A 15,677-nucleotide genomic window follows, 5' to 3' on the forward strand; every position below is an offset into this window, starting at 1 on the left:
AATCTGGGTCATTGAATGCATCTATTAACGTCCAATCACAACTAATGTGTGGATTACATTTCTATGCACTGACTAAATGCAATGTCAGCACTCTTTTTCTGTGACTACGTCTTGTCACAATGGTCTCTTTTTTTTTTTTTTTTAAATAAAACGACTCAAAATGCATTTGTTGTATTGTATTCATTGTCTTGACTTGAGACTTGACTCGGACTTGAACATCCTGTGGCTCCAGAATGACAACACTGGCACGGCTTCTTAAAAATGAGCATACCCTTTGATGAATACATGTCCAGTCAAGTGATGCTTATTTTCAACATTATATACCAAAATAGGTCAAATCAGTAAAATTGACCAAACACCTCCCACTAGACCTTCTTGAACCTAAGGAGGTCACGCCAGTTTACACGTGCTCCTCTACAGGTATCACAGTGACGAGGGCTCTTACAGCCATGCAAAGGAATGTTTGGAATTCTTCCCATGTTAGGACCCGATCTCCACCAAGGTCGGTGAGGGCCTGTTTCATTATTTTCATCGCCACCTCTGCTGCTCCGTTTCTGTGGTGTGATTTTGCTGGGTGAATTTTCCAAGACCGCTTTGTTTGCAGCCTCCTCTTCGGTGTTGGATGTCTCAAGGACAGTTTGAAACTTAAAGAGTTCCTCCAGAGGCGGTTTGATCCCAACAAAGTTGGATCCAGGCTCTGATCCGGGTGTCTTCTCAGTGATGTGAGTCTGTTGTACGTCAGACAACTGCTTGGTAACAACATCAGTATATACAGTAAAGCTCTCAAGGCCATGCTGCAGAATACGATACTCCATACCATGAGTTTGACTCTCCTCTTTACCACATCCCTAACTTCATAAAGCCCAAATAGGTCAACAGACATAAACTGGAAGGCAGAAGCGGGGTTGGAGCATTCTGCTTCCACACATCAAGAGGCCAGCACTTCTGTCCTTGAAAACTACTTGTCTATGAAGAGTGGTGGTTGAAATTTCTTTGCCATTTTGGACTGAGAGGAAGAGGTCTCTCAGCGCATCCTCACATTCTTCTACTGATGTAACTTTTTTTGGCTTTTCCCTTTGTGTAGGCAACCTCCCACTTTGGTCTCGCACCTCTCCTTTTTATTAATTTGATTCACCTCCTAGCGACTTGCCATACTAAGGCTATTACCTTTACCAACTCGGGGCTCTAAAGGCTTTTGACCGCTCCACCAGCAGGCGTTCTTTTAGTTGAAGTTGTTTCTTGACACATTAGTGATGCTGAGAATGCCCTTCTCTGGAGTTTGCCACACGTTCTCTCGTGTGTGTTGTAACCTCTGCTGCAAATTTTTTAGGCCACTTCTCCACTGGCCATTTCAGGAATTCAGGTCCATTTAGCCACACAGAGTTTTTCCTTAGTTTTCCAAGATGGTTGAACTGCCATTGTTTAGAATTGTAGAATTTCAATCTAACACTGGTGTGAGTGTAGTGTGATACGGTTGGATGGAAATAGGGTTCAACAAAATATTATTAATATCCAGATCCAGATAAAGAAAACTTTATTTGTTCACACAACCTCACCCCAAAATGAAATATAGAAATCATTTAATCCCAACGCAAAAAAAGGACATCATTACTGATCGTTGCACATGTCATGTTCCTCGATGATTCAATGGCTGCTGATGAATCGTAAGATAAGAGCCTCTGATAAAGCTCCTACAATAAAAGAGATGCACTTTTTTGTTAAATGCTTCTGAAACACATTCTCAAATCTGTGAACATTCTTCTCCCCAATATGTCTTGATCAATTTGAGCTCATGACATAGTGTACAGTATGCTTTCTGTCCCAGTGACAAACTCATTAAGGAGGCATAGACGAGAAGAATGCCAACACTTGCCTTCTACAACCCTGTAGTTTATACAGTATGTCTGACAAGCGCTTTGTTCACCAAACCACACATTGGTGCTGACCTCATCGCACCTATCAAATGACGGACTGGGGGATTCTGCGTATAAAAGCAAACATTTGTAGTAGTATCCCAGTAGTATCATTTGTCTATTTTGCAAGATCTCTGTGAAAAACGGTTACTGTGGCTTTAGTTTAATTTAGTTCAACGCATCCGACAGGCTATTGCCCCAATGCAAACAGACTGCAACTGTGAAAAGTGAAAAAAAAATATTGTACCAACATGTTTGAAAAAGTTAAATGGAAATAGGTTTTGTAGTTTAATCCTGCAAACAGCATTTACAACAGCACCACAATGCTAGATTTACATTGGACTGCCACAGACAAATGAATATATATGAATGTTTGATTTTCTACATACTCTATCGATGCTGCCAGCCGCACATTAACATTTCTTTGCTATGTGTATGTCGAAAGGTGAGCAATCAGGAGTATTATTATTTATCTCAGCCCCAACCCTTATGGGAATCATGAATGGCCTTTTTCTGCTAGAATATCAACAGCTGAAATGATGCCAGAAAAGTACTTCAAGTACTATGTCTGGTAAAAGACGCTATATAAAAAGTTTATTATTATAATATTTATTACTGTTATTGATAGCATTTCATTTTTGGAATCTGTGTAATTTTTGCATGCTATCTGACGATAATCTGTGATTAATTTTTACTCTGTGGCAGCATCGTGTACTGCATGCAGATAACAACCATACATACATTCTCTGACAGTGTCAGTCTGTCAAAATTGAGCATTGTCATCCAAAAAGCACAATTTTTCATTTGGCTCTTATTGGATCTAATTAGATTGTGCATGCCCAAGTGTACATTTTAATAATAAAAAGAAAGTGGGACGCACTTACAATGAATGACATGTTTGTAAATGTGTCTCAGGGTGTTCAAGGCTAGAGGGCGCAGGAGCAGTTTAGGGATGGGAACCAGTGTGAGACAACACTGTGCGCCCTGAGCCACACACAGATATAGCTCCCCCAGGGAACTTTAACCCTCACAAAACACCTCATACAACAACAACAACAATTTCTCAGTGTTTTCTTAATTTCAACAAAGCATCATTGTGTGAATGCTTTTCACGACGGGTGCAAACCCTGCTCGGTTCATCAGAAACATTCAGATGATGTGCTGATGATTGAGTCCCGTGACGTGATGTGTATCTTCAGCATAGCTGCACTTTGTCAGAGCTTCTGCAAGGTTTACGCCTCATGATGTTATCTCATCTCCTGTCTCATTCCACATCATTGCAGTGACTGTTTTTACACTGTCACTAGAGACTAAAAAAATGCACAAAAGGTGCATATTAAATTGGATACGCTGTGCTTTTAAATGGAACACGGTAACCTGGAACATACATGGTAACTCCTGTACTGTGAGAAGATGTTAAATGTGTATGATAAAAATGATTATCTGTACATCTGTCACTAATACATTTGGGAACCAACAAAACGGGGTGTGGGTGTGCTGGGGGTCAAGTAAAGATAACAAATAGCCAGACAGCTCTATACTCTGGAGCTGGAGTAACTTTAAACCTTTGTATCAAGATGAGGTCACATAAACCATATAAACATTCTTAGCCCTTAAACAAACAATTCCTCAGCAAGCGACCTCCCAGCGGTGGTATGCATCCAAGAAACACAGTAAAAGGTGTTTGGCCAAGAGCCTGAATCAAATTCTCGCGATAAATGCCCTCTTTACATTCTATGTACACAAGCGAAGGCTAAAGGCAGGTTGAGTCACGTCAAATGTGTTAAGATAAAACAGCATGTCCAAACTGCTGTTGTGGAGTCAAATATTTTTACATTACAACTATGGGAACTACAAGAATGAACGGAGTGATCACTGCTCTTAAAATATATCAAACCAGGATTTGGAGAGAAATGGAAACAATGAAGTCAATGTGGTGTACTGCGCCATCTACTGTACATAGTGGGAAGTTTTTTTTCCCCTGCACATTCAGCCAACGTCTATCTTAGTAATGACAACAGATGCTCCAGGTTCCATGAATATACAGAATGCATAATTACAGGCTGATCTTGATACTGTAGATTTTACCATGAGGAAACAATTCTCAGTTAGGCAGCAAGCCCATGAGGAATCCCTGACAGCAGAGTCAATATATTAAAGCAAAGAGACAGTCCAGGTCTTATGGGCAGAAAATACTGTAACGTTGTCATTCTTCATATTACTTTTAGGAGCAGAGCTTGACCAGCTCATGCAATGGCTGGAAAAAGGCTGATGGAGACAAGTGTCTGTAAAGCAAATTGGACAGCACGATTGTCTGTTGTAAGGTTTGGTTGACAGCTTCAAGTGTGAGGAGTGTTTAGACCTGACATCACGCTGTCAGATACAATCAGAGCCGTCCTGAGCTTGCTAACATCTCACAGGAGCAATACATGAGAAGATCACCCGGTCCAGCCAGCTCGAACACTGACTCGTACTCAGACCTGGTTAAACAGAGCTAGGACAATAGTGCAAAAAGTTGTCTTGACAACGTGCGCCAGTGGGCCACGTTAAATGCGGGCAGGAGTGGAGAGGAAAATGGAGGTTGTGCCTGCCTTACAGCCATTTATGAAACGAAGGAAGGTTTCTCTCCATCCAGCGCTGGTTCAGTCGGATGGTTTCCAACGCTTCCTGCACGCTCCGCAACTGAGAGCCGCGTTCCTTCAGGCTGGACAAGAAACTCTGCACCTGTACAAAACACACATCAAACATAACATAACAGAACATGACACCCACTGAAACATACACGAATATTGTTTAAATGTCAGCACAGCTACCTGATTAAGATGAGACTGTGTGGAGAACTGAGAAGTGGCAGACTTGATTATTCTTTGGATGGCAAAGGAACCTACTGGAAACCTGCAAGCAAAAACACCAATTAACACCAGTTTCATCTTAATATGCAAACAAAGCTCTCCTTCAGTCCACGCACTTTTCTATGAGCTGGTTCCAGTTCTCCTGAATGAAATCCCAAGCAAACAAGTTGCCAGCAAAGCTTCTGCAGACAGTGCTGATGACTAACGGAAGCTCCTGTGTCGGAATGATGTTGCCCTTCAAGCCTGCACTGAGAAGCCTGCAAACGACAAGAGCGTAATAAGTGTCAAATGCATTTTAGTAAGTGAGAGTAAGTAAGATGGTGCATTCAACAACCGTCAAACAAAGTCAAACAAATCACCGCTCACATGCAAAAACTCTGGAATTTCTAAATGTGTATATATATATATATATATATATATATATATATATATACATACATATATATACATATACTATATACACATATATACACAGTCAAACTTGTCTATAGCGGCCACTAGAGGGAGTCTGCAAAAGTGGCTGCTATAGACAGGTGGCCTCTATAGACAGGTTGGCGTCCAGTTTGATTGTTGACCAGTAGAGGGAAAAAAAAGAAAAAAAAGGGAAAATAATAATAATAATAATGTTGACCAGTAGAGGGCACTGCGGACTGCAGATAAAAGTTGTACAGCACTACTAGGCTTGTTATTATCATGGTTCATGGGTCATGGTTTTAATTCATCCTGAACATGCATATGAGTCAAACAGTAGCACATCACGTAGTACAATTCACAATTTTGCATGTCCAAAAAGGAGTAGGAAGAAGCAAAGCTTATTTAATCCTACCCCTCATCAGTTTCACATCAGTTGCAATACATTTATTCACCTCTTGTTCTTCCAAGTGTACTTTGTAGGTCTACATGACAATGTAGTGCAGTCATAGACAAGGTTTTTACTTACTAAAAGGAAGCTAGAGGCTTAATAAGAACTGATAGAATATATCCACGACCCACAGAACAAAGCTGTGCTAGTAATGTCTTACGCTTGTTTTTTATATTTTACTTTTTACAGCTTTAGTTCATCAGGAAGTGACGGTGGGCGTCCCGAGCAGGAGAGCTAGGCTCAGTGCTAGCTGTGAGTTTCGAGAGAGTTGGGAAGTGTGTTTATGTTGGTGTGGATGTAAAGTCCTGCAGTCTTCTCCGCTGTTAATAAAGCCATTAAAGTGCATCGGCGACGTGAGTCTCTCCTTCCCCACAACAAGCATTACAGTATTGACACACATTGTGCACATTGTCTCACACCAGGAAATAAACGGTGTAATTTCTTACAGGTATTGGCTGGACAGCTATGTAGTAGGACTTGTTTAACCTTTGCCTTGTGGGCAAGCAGGAAGGAGAGACGATGCTGAGAGATGCATGTGTGTTCTGAGCTGCTGTCTGGTGGCCGCGTTCAATAAATAAAGTTGGCAAAAGCAACAGGAGAGGTTTCCTTCTTTGCTTCGGAGCTGAATAACACTGACAAGTTAACAGACTAGTAGCGAACGGAAAAGAAGACGGCTTTTTTGTGTCGAATATAGAAGATGAGGACTTTGATGAATTTGTGGATGAGGATTGATCAAAAATAACGTGAGTACATTCTAAAATACTTCAATTAAGTACAATCGAACTCAGTTTTGCTCCCGCTGCCGCATGCATGCTAGCGTATGTTTTTTTTTTTTATTGTAGCGTCGCTGGGAGCTGGGAGCACGTCCTGTTCCCAGCCTAATTTGTTGTGTTTTGGTGCAAATGCTCTTAAAGTTACATGTTTGACCAGGAAATAGCAAGCTCAAAAGAAGACTGCTTTTTTATGTGGAACAACTGACAATTTGTGTGGATCTTGTGAATGATTGTGACTGAGCTAGGACTCAGTAATTAAAGTCTACACACGACGGCTTCATTGATTGAAAAACGAAACTTTTTTGTGCATGAAGCTTCTACTTGAGTCGGTAATTTGGCCGCTATATGCAGTCAGATATTGACCAAGGGAGACAAAATGGTGGCCGCTGGCCGCGTTGGACAGGTGACTGCTATACACAGGGTCTATAACATGTAAATTTGCTGCTGGGGATTTTTCAGTGGCTGCTATAGGCAGGCGGCCGTTCTATAAAGGTGGCCGCTAAGACAGGTTTGACTGTATACACACACACAGTATTTTTGGGCTGTCAAATGGAGAAGGCAGCAGTTTTGTTCAAGATCCCGCTCTAAATGATGATGATGATGGCTGTGTTTGCATGAGAGATGAGGAAGAGTATCACAAGTGGATCAGACATTTTGATGAGCTTGTTGGGTATCGTGACAGGGATCTGACAATTCCTGAGCCTGGTGATGTCATAATATGCTAATTAGATGAGTGCATTTACTCCCCGTCACAAACTTTGGGTCATACTGATGATTTTTTCCTCATTTACAGTATGCCTTCATCTCTAACCATTTTCAAGCTACAACTGAATTCATTCAGATGTACAATTTGCTACATTTAAGTATGCTGGAGATTACTCTGAAAATAATCAATTTACCTTAAATGACATGATGTCTTTGAACACAACCCCTGATTAAAATGTTCTACTACTAAAGAGACTAGTGTTCGACAAATACATTTTTAGACTTCACATATTCAGTTCATTTGGAGCTGTTAATACTTACAAATATATATAATCCTTATAGTCATTGATCTTTCTCTGCATTAAATACAGTAAAAATGGGTATGTTTCACACATAGTTGATGAATGGTGATGAATTATGATTAATTAATTCAAAAACTGATTAATCTGATGATTTTTTTAATCATTTGACAGCCCTAATATTATTATTATTATTGAAATTGTATATGTATTAACAGATTAACAAATGAACTGAATATGTCAATCAAGGCAAAAGATACCACACAAGTCCAAAAAATCTATTCTAATCTAATCTAATCTAAATATATATATATATATATATATATATATATATATATATATATATATAGTTTTAAATGCAGAAAAAAAATCAAAGTGCATATAAATACATATAAGGCAGAGTTTCTAAACCTTTCCAACTCAAGACTCAATTTAGAAAAACAAAATTGACAAACTATAAATGCAAACTTTAAACAGCTCATTAGCAAATATGTAATGTTCTGATAAATGTACCATAGTTCTGGCACTACACTTACCATATAATACTGGGTGTGTCCTGAGTGGAAGCTAATCCTTGTAGCATCTTCTCCTTCTCTGAGTCATAGGTGGCATACTGATACATGGTGAGCAGTGTTCCCCAGTCGTCAACGGACTGAGCAGCCACACTGAATACAACTCGCTGCAGATCGCCTGGGATCCTAACAACAAAAAAAGAAAACACCACAATAACGTATTTAAGGTTCTGGTTTGCTTCCCAATATCAAGTATCCATTCAACCAACCATCTTCGTCTGTCTGTAGTAAAACAGTATTTATATTTTAAAAGATGTGAATTGTGATAACCCCAGCTCTAACAACCAAACGTTTCCTATGTGTTTTTATACTCACTGGGTGGTTCCATTGGAGTCGACATACTTCTTAAACTGCTTTTTGGCTTGCTGCATGCATTTTTCTTCACCCAGATAACAAGCTGTCTCCAGGAGGGCTGAACGCAACTCCTGCTTGGACACACTCTCTTCCTTGGTCCATGTTTGGTTCTCCATCAGCGCACCAAAGTGATTCAGAATGTACAACTGCAAATATCCCAGTGCAAGTTATGCAAGGTTAGTATTTCACCTGCTGTGGGAGAATTAAACTTGTTAACATCTTAAATAAACCAAATGTTCACATATAGTATATTAGCAAGTAACTGAATGAAATGTGTCCTAAGTAATCAACAAATTAAAGGACGAGGAAATCAGCCAGTAAAAGCTACAGTACATGTTAAGCTGTTCATGAAAACTAATGTCACAATGAATGAGAATCCAGAGAAGCCCCCCATTAAATGATGTCTTAAGTGTTGTTTCCACCAAGTCGTAGTAATAGAGTAATAGCGGGGTACCGAAACAAATTTTGATCAGTTATTTTGGTACTGTTTAAAAACTTCTAACATAACACATTTTGCACCCTGTACCATAATGAACTGTACTATTTGGTGTAAACAAGGCTTACGTACTTACACTTGCCCTTGAAATTACTCAACCGACATTGTAAAAATAACATTTTATAAAATAAAATAATAATATTTAATAAAAAATCAAATAAAATTTCCAATGAGGGTTGACTAAGTTTGTGTGCAACTTTAGGTGTCGTATACGTCATAAATATATAATAAATAAATATACCTCATAAATATACATTGTGTTGATTTAACGCACAGTTTCAACAAAAAATTCTAATAATCTAAAAATCCCTCGTTTATCACGGTTAATTGGTTCCAGACTCGACCGTGTTAAGTGAATTTCCACAAAGTAAGATTCCTTATTTGTAAATCAAATACTGTACTTTTGGAGTTACAGCGTAGAAAGTAGAAAACCTGTTTACGACCTTCTAAATACGATTTTTAACATTGTTAGAACCCTCGAGACAGGAAAATAACACTCTTATAGCCACCGTAACACTCGTATTACCCAATATAGTAGAAACAGAAAATAAGGATTTAAGAGCTCAGGTTCAGAATTAAGTTTTAGCTTGGAGTGGCTTGTGATGCTTTTGTGCCTCACCAAACATTACAGTAACATTACTGGCACCTAGTGACCAGTGTAGAATACTGCATATCATTCACAGCGTCTTTGAATGCATCTTCTGAATGCCTTTTGGCAAAGGTTTAGGTAACATTTACTTAATCATGCACATTTTCTTGACTAATAATAGGCCATATTCAACCACAAAACAGCATGAGTTATTCATACATTTTTGAAAAACCACAATAAAGTGAAGCCGCAAAATTCAAACCGCGAAAAAATAGAATGCCAAGTTGATACTGTTGCATGCTGGGAAAGGTTGTGCATGAGCTTCTCAGCATGCCTTGCATTTGTTGAACCAACTGTGTTTCATGCTGCTATATTTTGGAATGTCCTTGTAGAGCAGCTGCCAAGGTACTACTTATCACGTATGGAGTTAATTAAATAATTATGTATATTAATTAAATAAACAACAACAAGGGGTAGGACTAGATATGTGCTTTACTTCTTCTTATTCTTATTCTTTTTCGGACAGGTAAAATTAATTTATTTTGGGGTACTGAAATTTGTTTTTCTCTTCTTTTTGTGCACAGTCCTGTTAATTTTTGTATCTCAATTTTTAAATTAATACTTGTATATGTGTGCACCTTCATGCGAGTGACAAGGCCTTGTTCGTATCGTTTGTGGAGCAGATGGTAAACGTTGTTGAGCTGCAGCAAGGCCTCTCTCACAGGAGTCGTCTCAGTTTCATTGGGCATGTAGTTTAGGAGGCTGAGGACTTGACGGAAGGACACACGTCCCAGTCTGATAAAGACACAACAGTTAAAGAGGGAAAGAAACAGTGAAAAATTTGCAAACCTACTTGGAGAGAGAGAAGATGTTGTGTATCAGAGAGGCACGGTCCTCCTGTGTAAGAACTTCGAAGTTGTTAGACAGAGCGTCTCTCAGAGCACCCCAGCCTTCGTCTCCATAGTCGACAATATAGAAGCCTGTGTTCCTGTAGTTCAGCTTCAACCACTTCACACTTTCTGGCACCTTAAGAGTCCCTGAGAAAATACAGCAAAAGACCTAGACTGGATTAGCATTGAACATGTACTGTACATGCATGTAAACTTAATGGAGTGGATTCAAACTTTTTGATTCACCTGACTTGGTACTCAGAGTGAACAACTGTGCACACTCCGGAGACAAACTACAGCTGTCATTCACATACGTCACTGGAACAGTCCACATGCTAAATAGGAGTGCAAAATTACAATGAATTTGACTTTCTATATGCACATACTATGAATGGGAGGAGGAAGAAGAAGAAGAGGAGGATGCACCCCACCTGGAGGAGTGTGAGGTGTTGTCCGACTTGAGCAGGAAGTGCTCCTGTGTTAAGGTCACTTGATCCCCCTTGCGGGACACAGTGACCAATGGGAAGCCTTTCTGGTATGTCCATGACCTCATCATCTCTGACACATTGGGATGCTGATTTGGGACTTCAACCTTACGACAGAAAGGAAAACAATACATGTCATTTGATGCGTCATCTGGAACATTTTTTGGAATAAGCACTAATTATTTACCTCTGTAAGACTGTTCCAGAGGTCATCGGTGTCTGTGTTTAATCCACTGAACTGTTTCAGATACTGAATGATACCTTTTCTGAACTGCTGATCACCTGGCAAGGAGGCGTTCAACATCAGAAGAATGGACGCCCCCTGGAAGATCAAGGCACGACATATCGTCACAGCTACAGTTTAAAAGTAACAAGGCATTCAGTAGATGGGGACCATAAATACATATAAAGTGCACCTTCTCATAGGAGACCGAGTCAAACATCTCTTCCACCTGCTCTGCTGTGTTGACTTCAGTAGACACGGCGTGGGAGGAGTTGAGTGCATCTTTGTCCATGGCACGGAACCTCATTGCTAAGAACAAGTTGCCCTGAAAACACACACTACATAAGCACATAGCGAAAATTCTATATTTTCATATACTGTAGGTGTGTATAGTTTGCACCTACAATGTCCAGCTGTGGGAGCACTGTCTGCAGTGACATATACTGCATGTAGGTGGCAAAGCCTTCATTGAGCCAAAGGTCACTCCACCAGCTCATTGTGACCAAGTTTCCAAACCACTGGAACACAAGAGCTCAATTATAACACACACGTCATCACCTTTCACTACATGCCAATGAACGGTAACGCATAATAAGTACCTGATGAGCCAGCTCATGAGCGATGACCGAAGCAACAACTTGTTTTTCCAGAGGAGAGGATTTTGTCCCCACCAGCAGGGTGGTCTCTCTAAAGGTGATCAGACCCCAGTTCTCCATGGCTCCTGCCAAAAAGTCTGGAATGCCTACCAAGTCTGACAAAAGACAGAAATTACAGGAGGATATGAACACTTTGTGAACAAGAAACACGAGCAGGGGAAAAGTTTCTGCATATGTTCACCTAGTTTCTGAAGAGGATATTTAATATCAAAGAAGTCGTTGTAAAACTCCAGTAGTTTGGATGCTGTGTCTAGAGCGTAGTCCGTGTGATTCTTCTTCTCTGGAACACTGTACACGGACACCTAAAACACACATTCACATCACACATATATATTATGTCAGTTTGACTGAATGTCAAATGAAAAAGCATACAAGTCAAACCTACCAAAATGTCAGAGACGTTTTTGCTGGTGGGGGTGAAGTTACCAACAATGAATGCTACCAAGTAGGTGCTCATTTTGACTTTGGTCTTTGCAAATTCGTCCTGCATCAAGCCATTGGCAAGGGACGTTGTCTTCACCTGAAATACAGCACAATAAGACAAAGTTAATCCACAAAAACTAACTAAACTGTCTAAAACAAACTTCTTCTCAGACTGATGAGGTGTTCTGTTACATGTATATAAATACAGTTGTCCCTCGCTACATCGTGGTTTGAACATCACTCCCTCATTCTATCACTTTTTTTAAAATTAATTAATAAATGATTGTTGTTTCATAGTTGACTATTGCCTATTATTAGTCAAAAACTACTGAGTATTAAATGTGTTAAATGTGTTAAATGTAGTATTCTGGTCACTAGGCATCAGTAATATTACAATGATGAGAAACGACATAGATTATATTAACTTCACACGGACCACATGGAGTCAGTCAGGCATGTCCGACATGATAGAGTGGAAAAAGAGTTCTCCACCCATTCTGTGTGGAAGTGGTAAGTTTTTGGCTTCTTACTTTGTCCTTCTTCCCCACTCCGTTTGAAGCCCTTTATTAAGTTTACTATAAACAAATTGAAGGCTAAATAGTTAGCTCGATAGCATGCTATGTTTAAAGCGCTGTCTCTTGTATCTCTGCAGTGATCTTGTAGCCTGCGCATTACAGTTGTGCAATGTAGTGTACACAAAGAATAACAGGAGTGTAAAAGTGCGTGTGTGTGTGTGTGTGTGTGTATGTGTGTGTGTGTAGGGGTGTTATTTCGTGTCTAAAGTGCTCTAATAATGGTAAAAAAAAAACCAGGTTTTCTATGCTGTAACTACGAAAATATTCCATTTATTAATATGAAATCCTCTTTGCTTATTTAGTATTACTAATCGTAGTCGGGTCTGGAACCAATTAACTACGATAAGTGAGGGACAACTGTAGCGCTTAAGTCACAGAAGGATCAAAAATGACTCCAGATACCAAAGCTTTAACATAAAAAAAGATAAATATGCTGGGTGTTACTTTCTCTCCTGTCGTATCACTGCCTGTCCATTGTTGTTTATATGTTCCACAGTGTTTACATGCGTGGCTGTGACTCATCCCCCCCCAAATGTATTACTGACCGCATGCTGTTTTGAGAAGCCAAACTCTTTACTTAAGTGGCCCCACCAACTAACCAGAACTACGTTCCTCATCACGGAAATCCGACTAGAACTCGGCTCACGGGACGAACTGGGGGGTAAGTCACCGTTGATGCACCACACTGCTGATGGGAATGTCATACAACTTCATATCAAAAAATCCAAACTATCCCATTAAGGCAAAACTAGAAAAAAATCCATTAGGTGATGCATGTAGACCTAATGTTGTTGCCAATGAATAAATACTGTTGTCGCAGGTTATCTTTTATGCCAACTGTTCCCTTACATGTTTATAATTGCTACAACTTTGTTTTGGATACATCAGCATAATCGCTGTGATGTGACTACTAGATTATTTCAAAGCAGCCAATGCACTCATTGACAGTGGAGGGAAGGCCAGTAGTGTCGTTAATTGGATTGCGAACTTCCATTTTAAAATTCATTTTTCCTTTACTATCTTGTTTATGTGCAAATAGACAATACCACCAGGAGGAAAGTATGGAGCTTTGTTAGAGCACCTCTCCTGTTTTATCACAGGGTTGCCAGGCCGACAAGCCCTACTTTTATTATCTTTTCTATTCTACATGTCACAACATCTTAGGACAAAAATCTCTATAAAAAGATTTATAACTACCAACACAGTACCTTGGGCATATTGGAGAGGGCCATGTATTCTGGTTTCCTGTTGATTTTAACCTTAAAAGTGGCTTTGAATGATGGCTCATCAAAGCAAGGGAAGGCCATCCGAGCATAGAGTGGCTCGAATTGGGTAGCTGCTAGAACCCTGGAGAAAAAAAGTATAGTATATGAGAATGGTCACACAAAAATGCTGAATTTTATTGCATAACAGTAAAAACAGATAGCATGGTACACCTTTTGTGACCAACTTCATCAGTGTAGGAACTGTTGTAGAAACCATTATAGGCGTGTGATAGGTCAGCAGTGTAATCCAGAGTCAGCACACAGTTCTGTCCTGCCTTCAGGTCTTCAGAGAACTTAACAGCAATCTGTTGTCTGGGTTTGTATTCGAGAATAGCAACTTCACTGGCGTCCCCGTCACCAAGCTGGAATAGAAGAAGCTTAGGTTAACAAGTTGTAAACGACAAATCAAAATGTTCAAATCTACTACTATTCCTAGTTCATATTAATCTGGAGTGTTTAAAGCATGTTTTGCAGGGATGCGCTGATCAATCGGCCACCAATCAATATCGGACTATTTCTGTAACAAACATGTCATCGGCATATGCCGACAAATGCCTTTCAAATCCAATCACAAAAACTGATCTGTGTGCGGCAGCAAACCCTACATGTGTGCCGTGTCACAGACAGTTGCCAACATCTGTATTGAGCCGACAAGAGACGCACTTTGTCCCGTATTGCCGCAAGAATCAAAACTAATCTGTAAAACCTCAATGGCTTCAGCTTGCCACAGGCAACGCCTATCAATGCCAGCGTGTTTGTGTGTCGTTAAATTGAATGAATATAAACACATACTGTGTCCAGCCTTAGGATGGTGATACTTTCACAGGGGTCTCCTATCTCGCCAGGTGATTTAGAGGAGCTTGTAGTTTTTTATTATAACTGTTGATTTCAGACTATATATGTGCCTTCATTCATATTAGTGTTTACTTGCTAATTTGCTAACTGCTAGCACTCTGTGTATCCACTCACTAGTAGGCCCCGCCTCCACATACTGGGACAAAGAGGTTGAATGGCTGACAGGAGAGTTCACTCTCTCGGTTCATTCTACTATAGAACCAATGCACACAGACACATCCAGAGTGAACCCTCTTGTCATCCAGCCTGTGTGGTACAGCGAGACGAAGAAAAGGAACAGGCATACAGTATATGCACTATCGAGCTGTAAAAATGATCAACCTTGTTTTTTTTTCAATTTATCGTGACAGACCTAATAATTAACTATTTGCCAGGGGCCTTTGGAATTGCCTACTGCCGGCCATGGGCAATAGCACTCATCATTAATGAATTGAAAAATCTACAATTAATCCATGTAGATTAATCTGGTCAGATAGATTAAAAAGCTTTATCTGGTGCAGTCTCACCTTGAAAGTAGCTTTGGTAATGTTGAGATTAGCACTGTGCAAGACAATGCGTTTGGTGTTGTGAAGTACTGACATGTTAATGACAGCGTGGCCAGTAAAAGCCATGTTGTCGAAGTCAGGGCTCAAGGTGAGGTCATAGCTGAGAGGACTTATGCTGCGAGGAAGCTGAAATTGTGCCCAGGGGAAGAGTTCGCCATCAGTGCCATTAGACGTCTTGTTATCTGGTTTTGGGCAACCCTTCTGCAAAAATAAATAAACAAAAAAAAAAAATAATATAATCAAATATGTCAAGACAGCCAGAGAAATGTTCACACTGCAGATCAATTCCAAATTATTATTTTTTTCCACACACTACCTCGGTATACTTCTGGGTTTAAAACAAAT

General features: G+C 39.9%; 1 protein-coding gene across 2 annotated transcripts in view; it reads right to left on the minus strand.

Moving 5' to 3' along the window:
• Positions 1 to 15,677, minus strand: part of lnpep (leucyl/cystinyl aminopeptidase) — a 35,691-nt gene that overhangs the window by 11,417 nt on the left and 8,597 nt on the right. The window contains exons 5-22 of one of the 2 annotated variants that reach the window (XM_054772286.1): positions 15,294 to 15,533; positions 14,104 to 14,294; positions 13,876 to 14,014; positions 12,055 to 12,189; positions 11,851 to 11,971; positions 11,613 to 11,764; positions 11,418 to 11,531; positions 11,207 to 11,338; positions 10,978 to 11,112; positions 10,737 to 10,897; positions 10,552 to 10,640; positions 10,269 to 10,452; positions 10,054 to 10,210; positions 8,292 to 8,476; positions 7,941 to 8,102; positions 4,882 to 5,022; positions 4,727 to 4,808; positions 4,510 to 4,637 (exon numbers count right to left, since the gene is read on the minus strand). In XM_054772286.1, the coding sequence (XP_054628261.1) occupies positions 4,510 to 4,637; positions 4,727 to 4,808; positions 4,882 to 5,022; positions 7,941 to 8,102; positions 8,292 to 8,476; positions 10,054 to 10,210; positions 10,269 to 10,452; positions 10,552 to 10,640; positions 10,737 to 10,897; positions 10,978 to 11,112; positions 11,207 to 11,338; positions 11,418 to 11,531; positions 11,613 to 11,764; positions 11,851 to 11,971; positions 12,055 to 12,189; positions 13,876 to 14,014; positions 14,104 to 14,294; positions 15,294 to 15,533 (2,648 nt within the window). Of the gene's footprint in view, positions 1 to 1,517; positions 4,638 to 4,726; positions 4,809 to 4,881; positions 5,023 to 7,940; positions 8,103 to 8,291; positions 8,477 to 10,053; positions 10,211 to 10,268; positions 10,453 to 10,551; positions 10,641 to 10,736; positions 10,898 to 10,977; positions 11,113 to 11,206; positions 11,339 to 11,417; positions 11,532 to 11,612; positions 11,765 to 11,850; positions 11,972 to 12,054; positions 12,190 to 13,875; positions 14,015 to 14,103; positions 14,295 to 15,293; positions 15,534 to 15,677 lie in introns of those variants that run through there. The other variant, XM_054772287.1, reaches the window with a different exon arrangement.

Source organism: Dunckerocampus dactyliophorus, chromosome 4, assembly GCF_027744805.1.
Source record: "Dunckerocampus dactyliophorus isolate RoL2022-P2 chromosome 4, RoL_Ddac_1.1, whole genome shotgun sequence".
Classification (NCBI taxonomy): Eukaryota; Metazoa; Chordata; class Actinopteri; order Syngnathiformes; family Syngnathidae; genus Dunckerocampus; species Dunckerocampus dactyliophorus.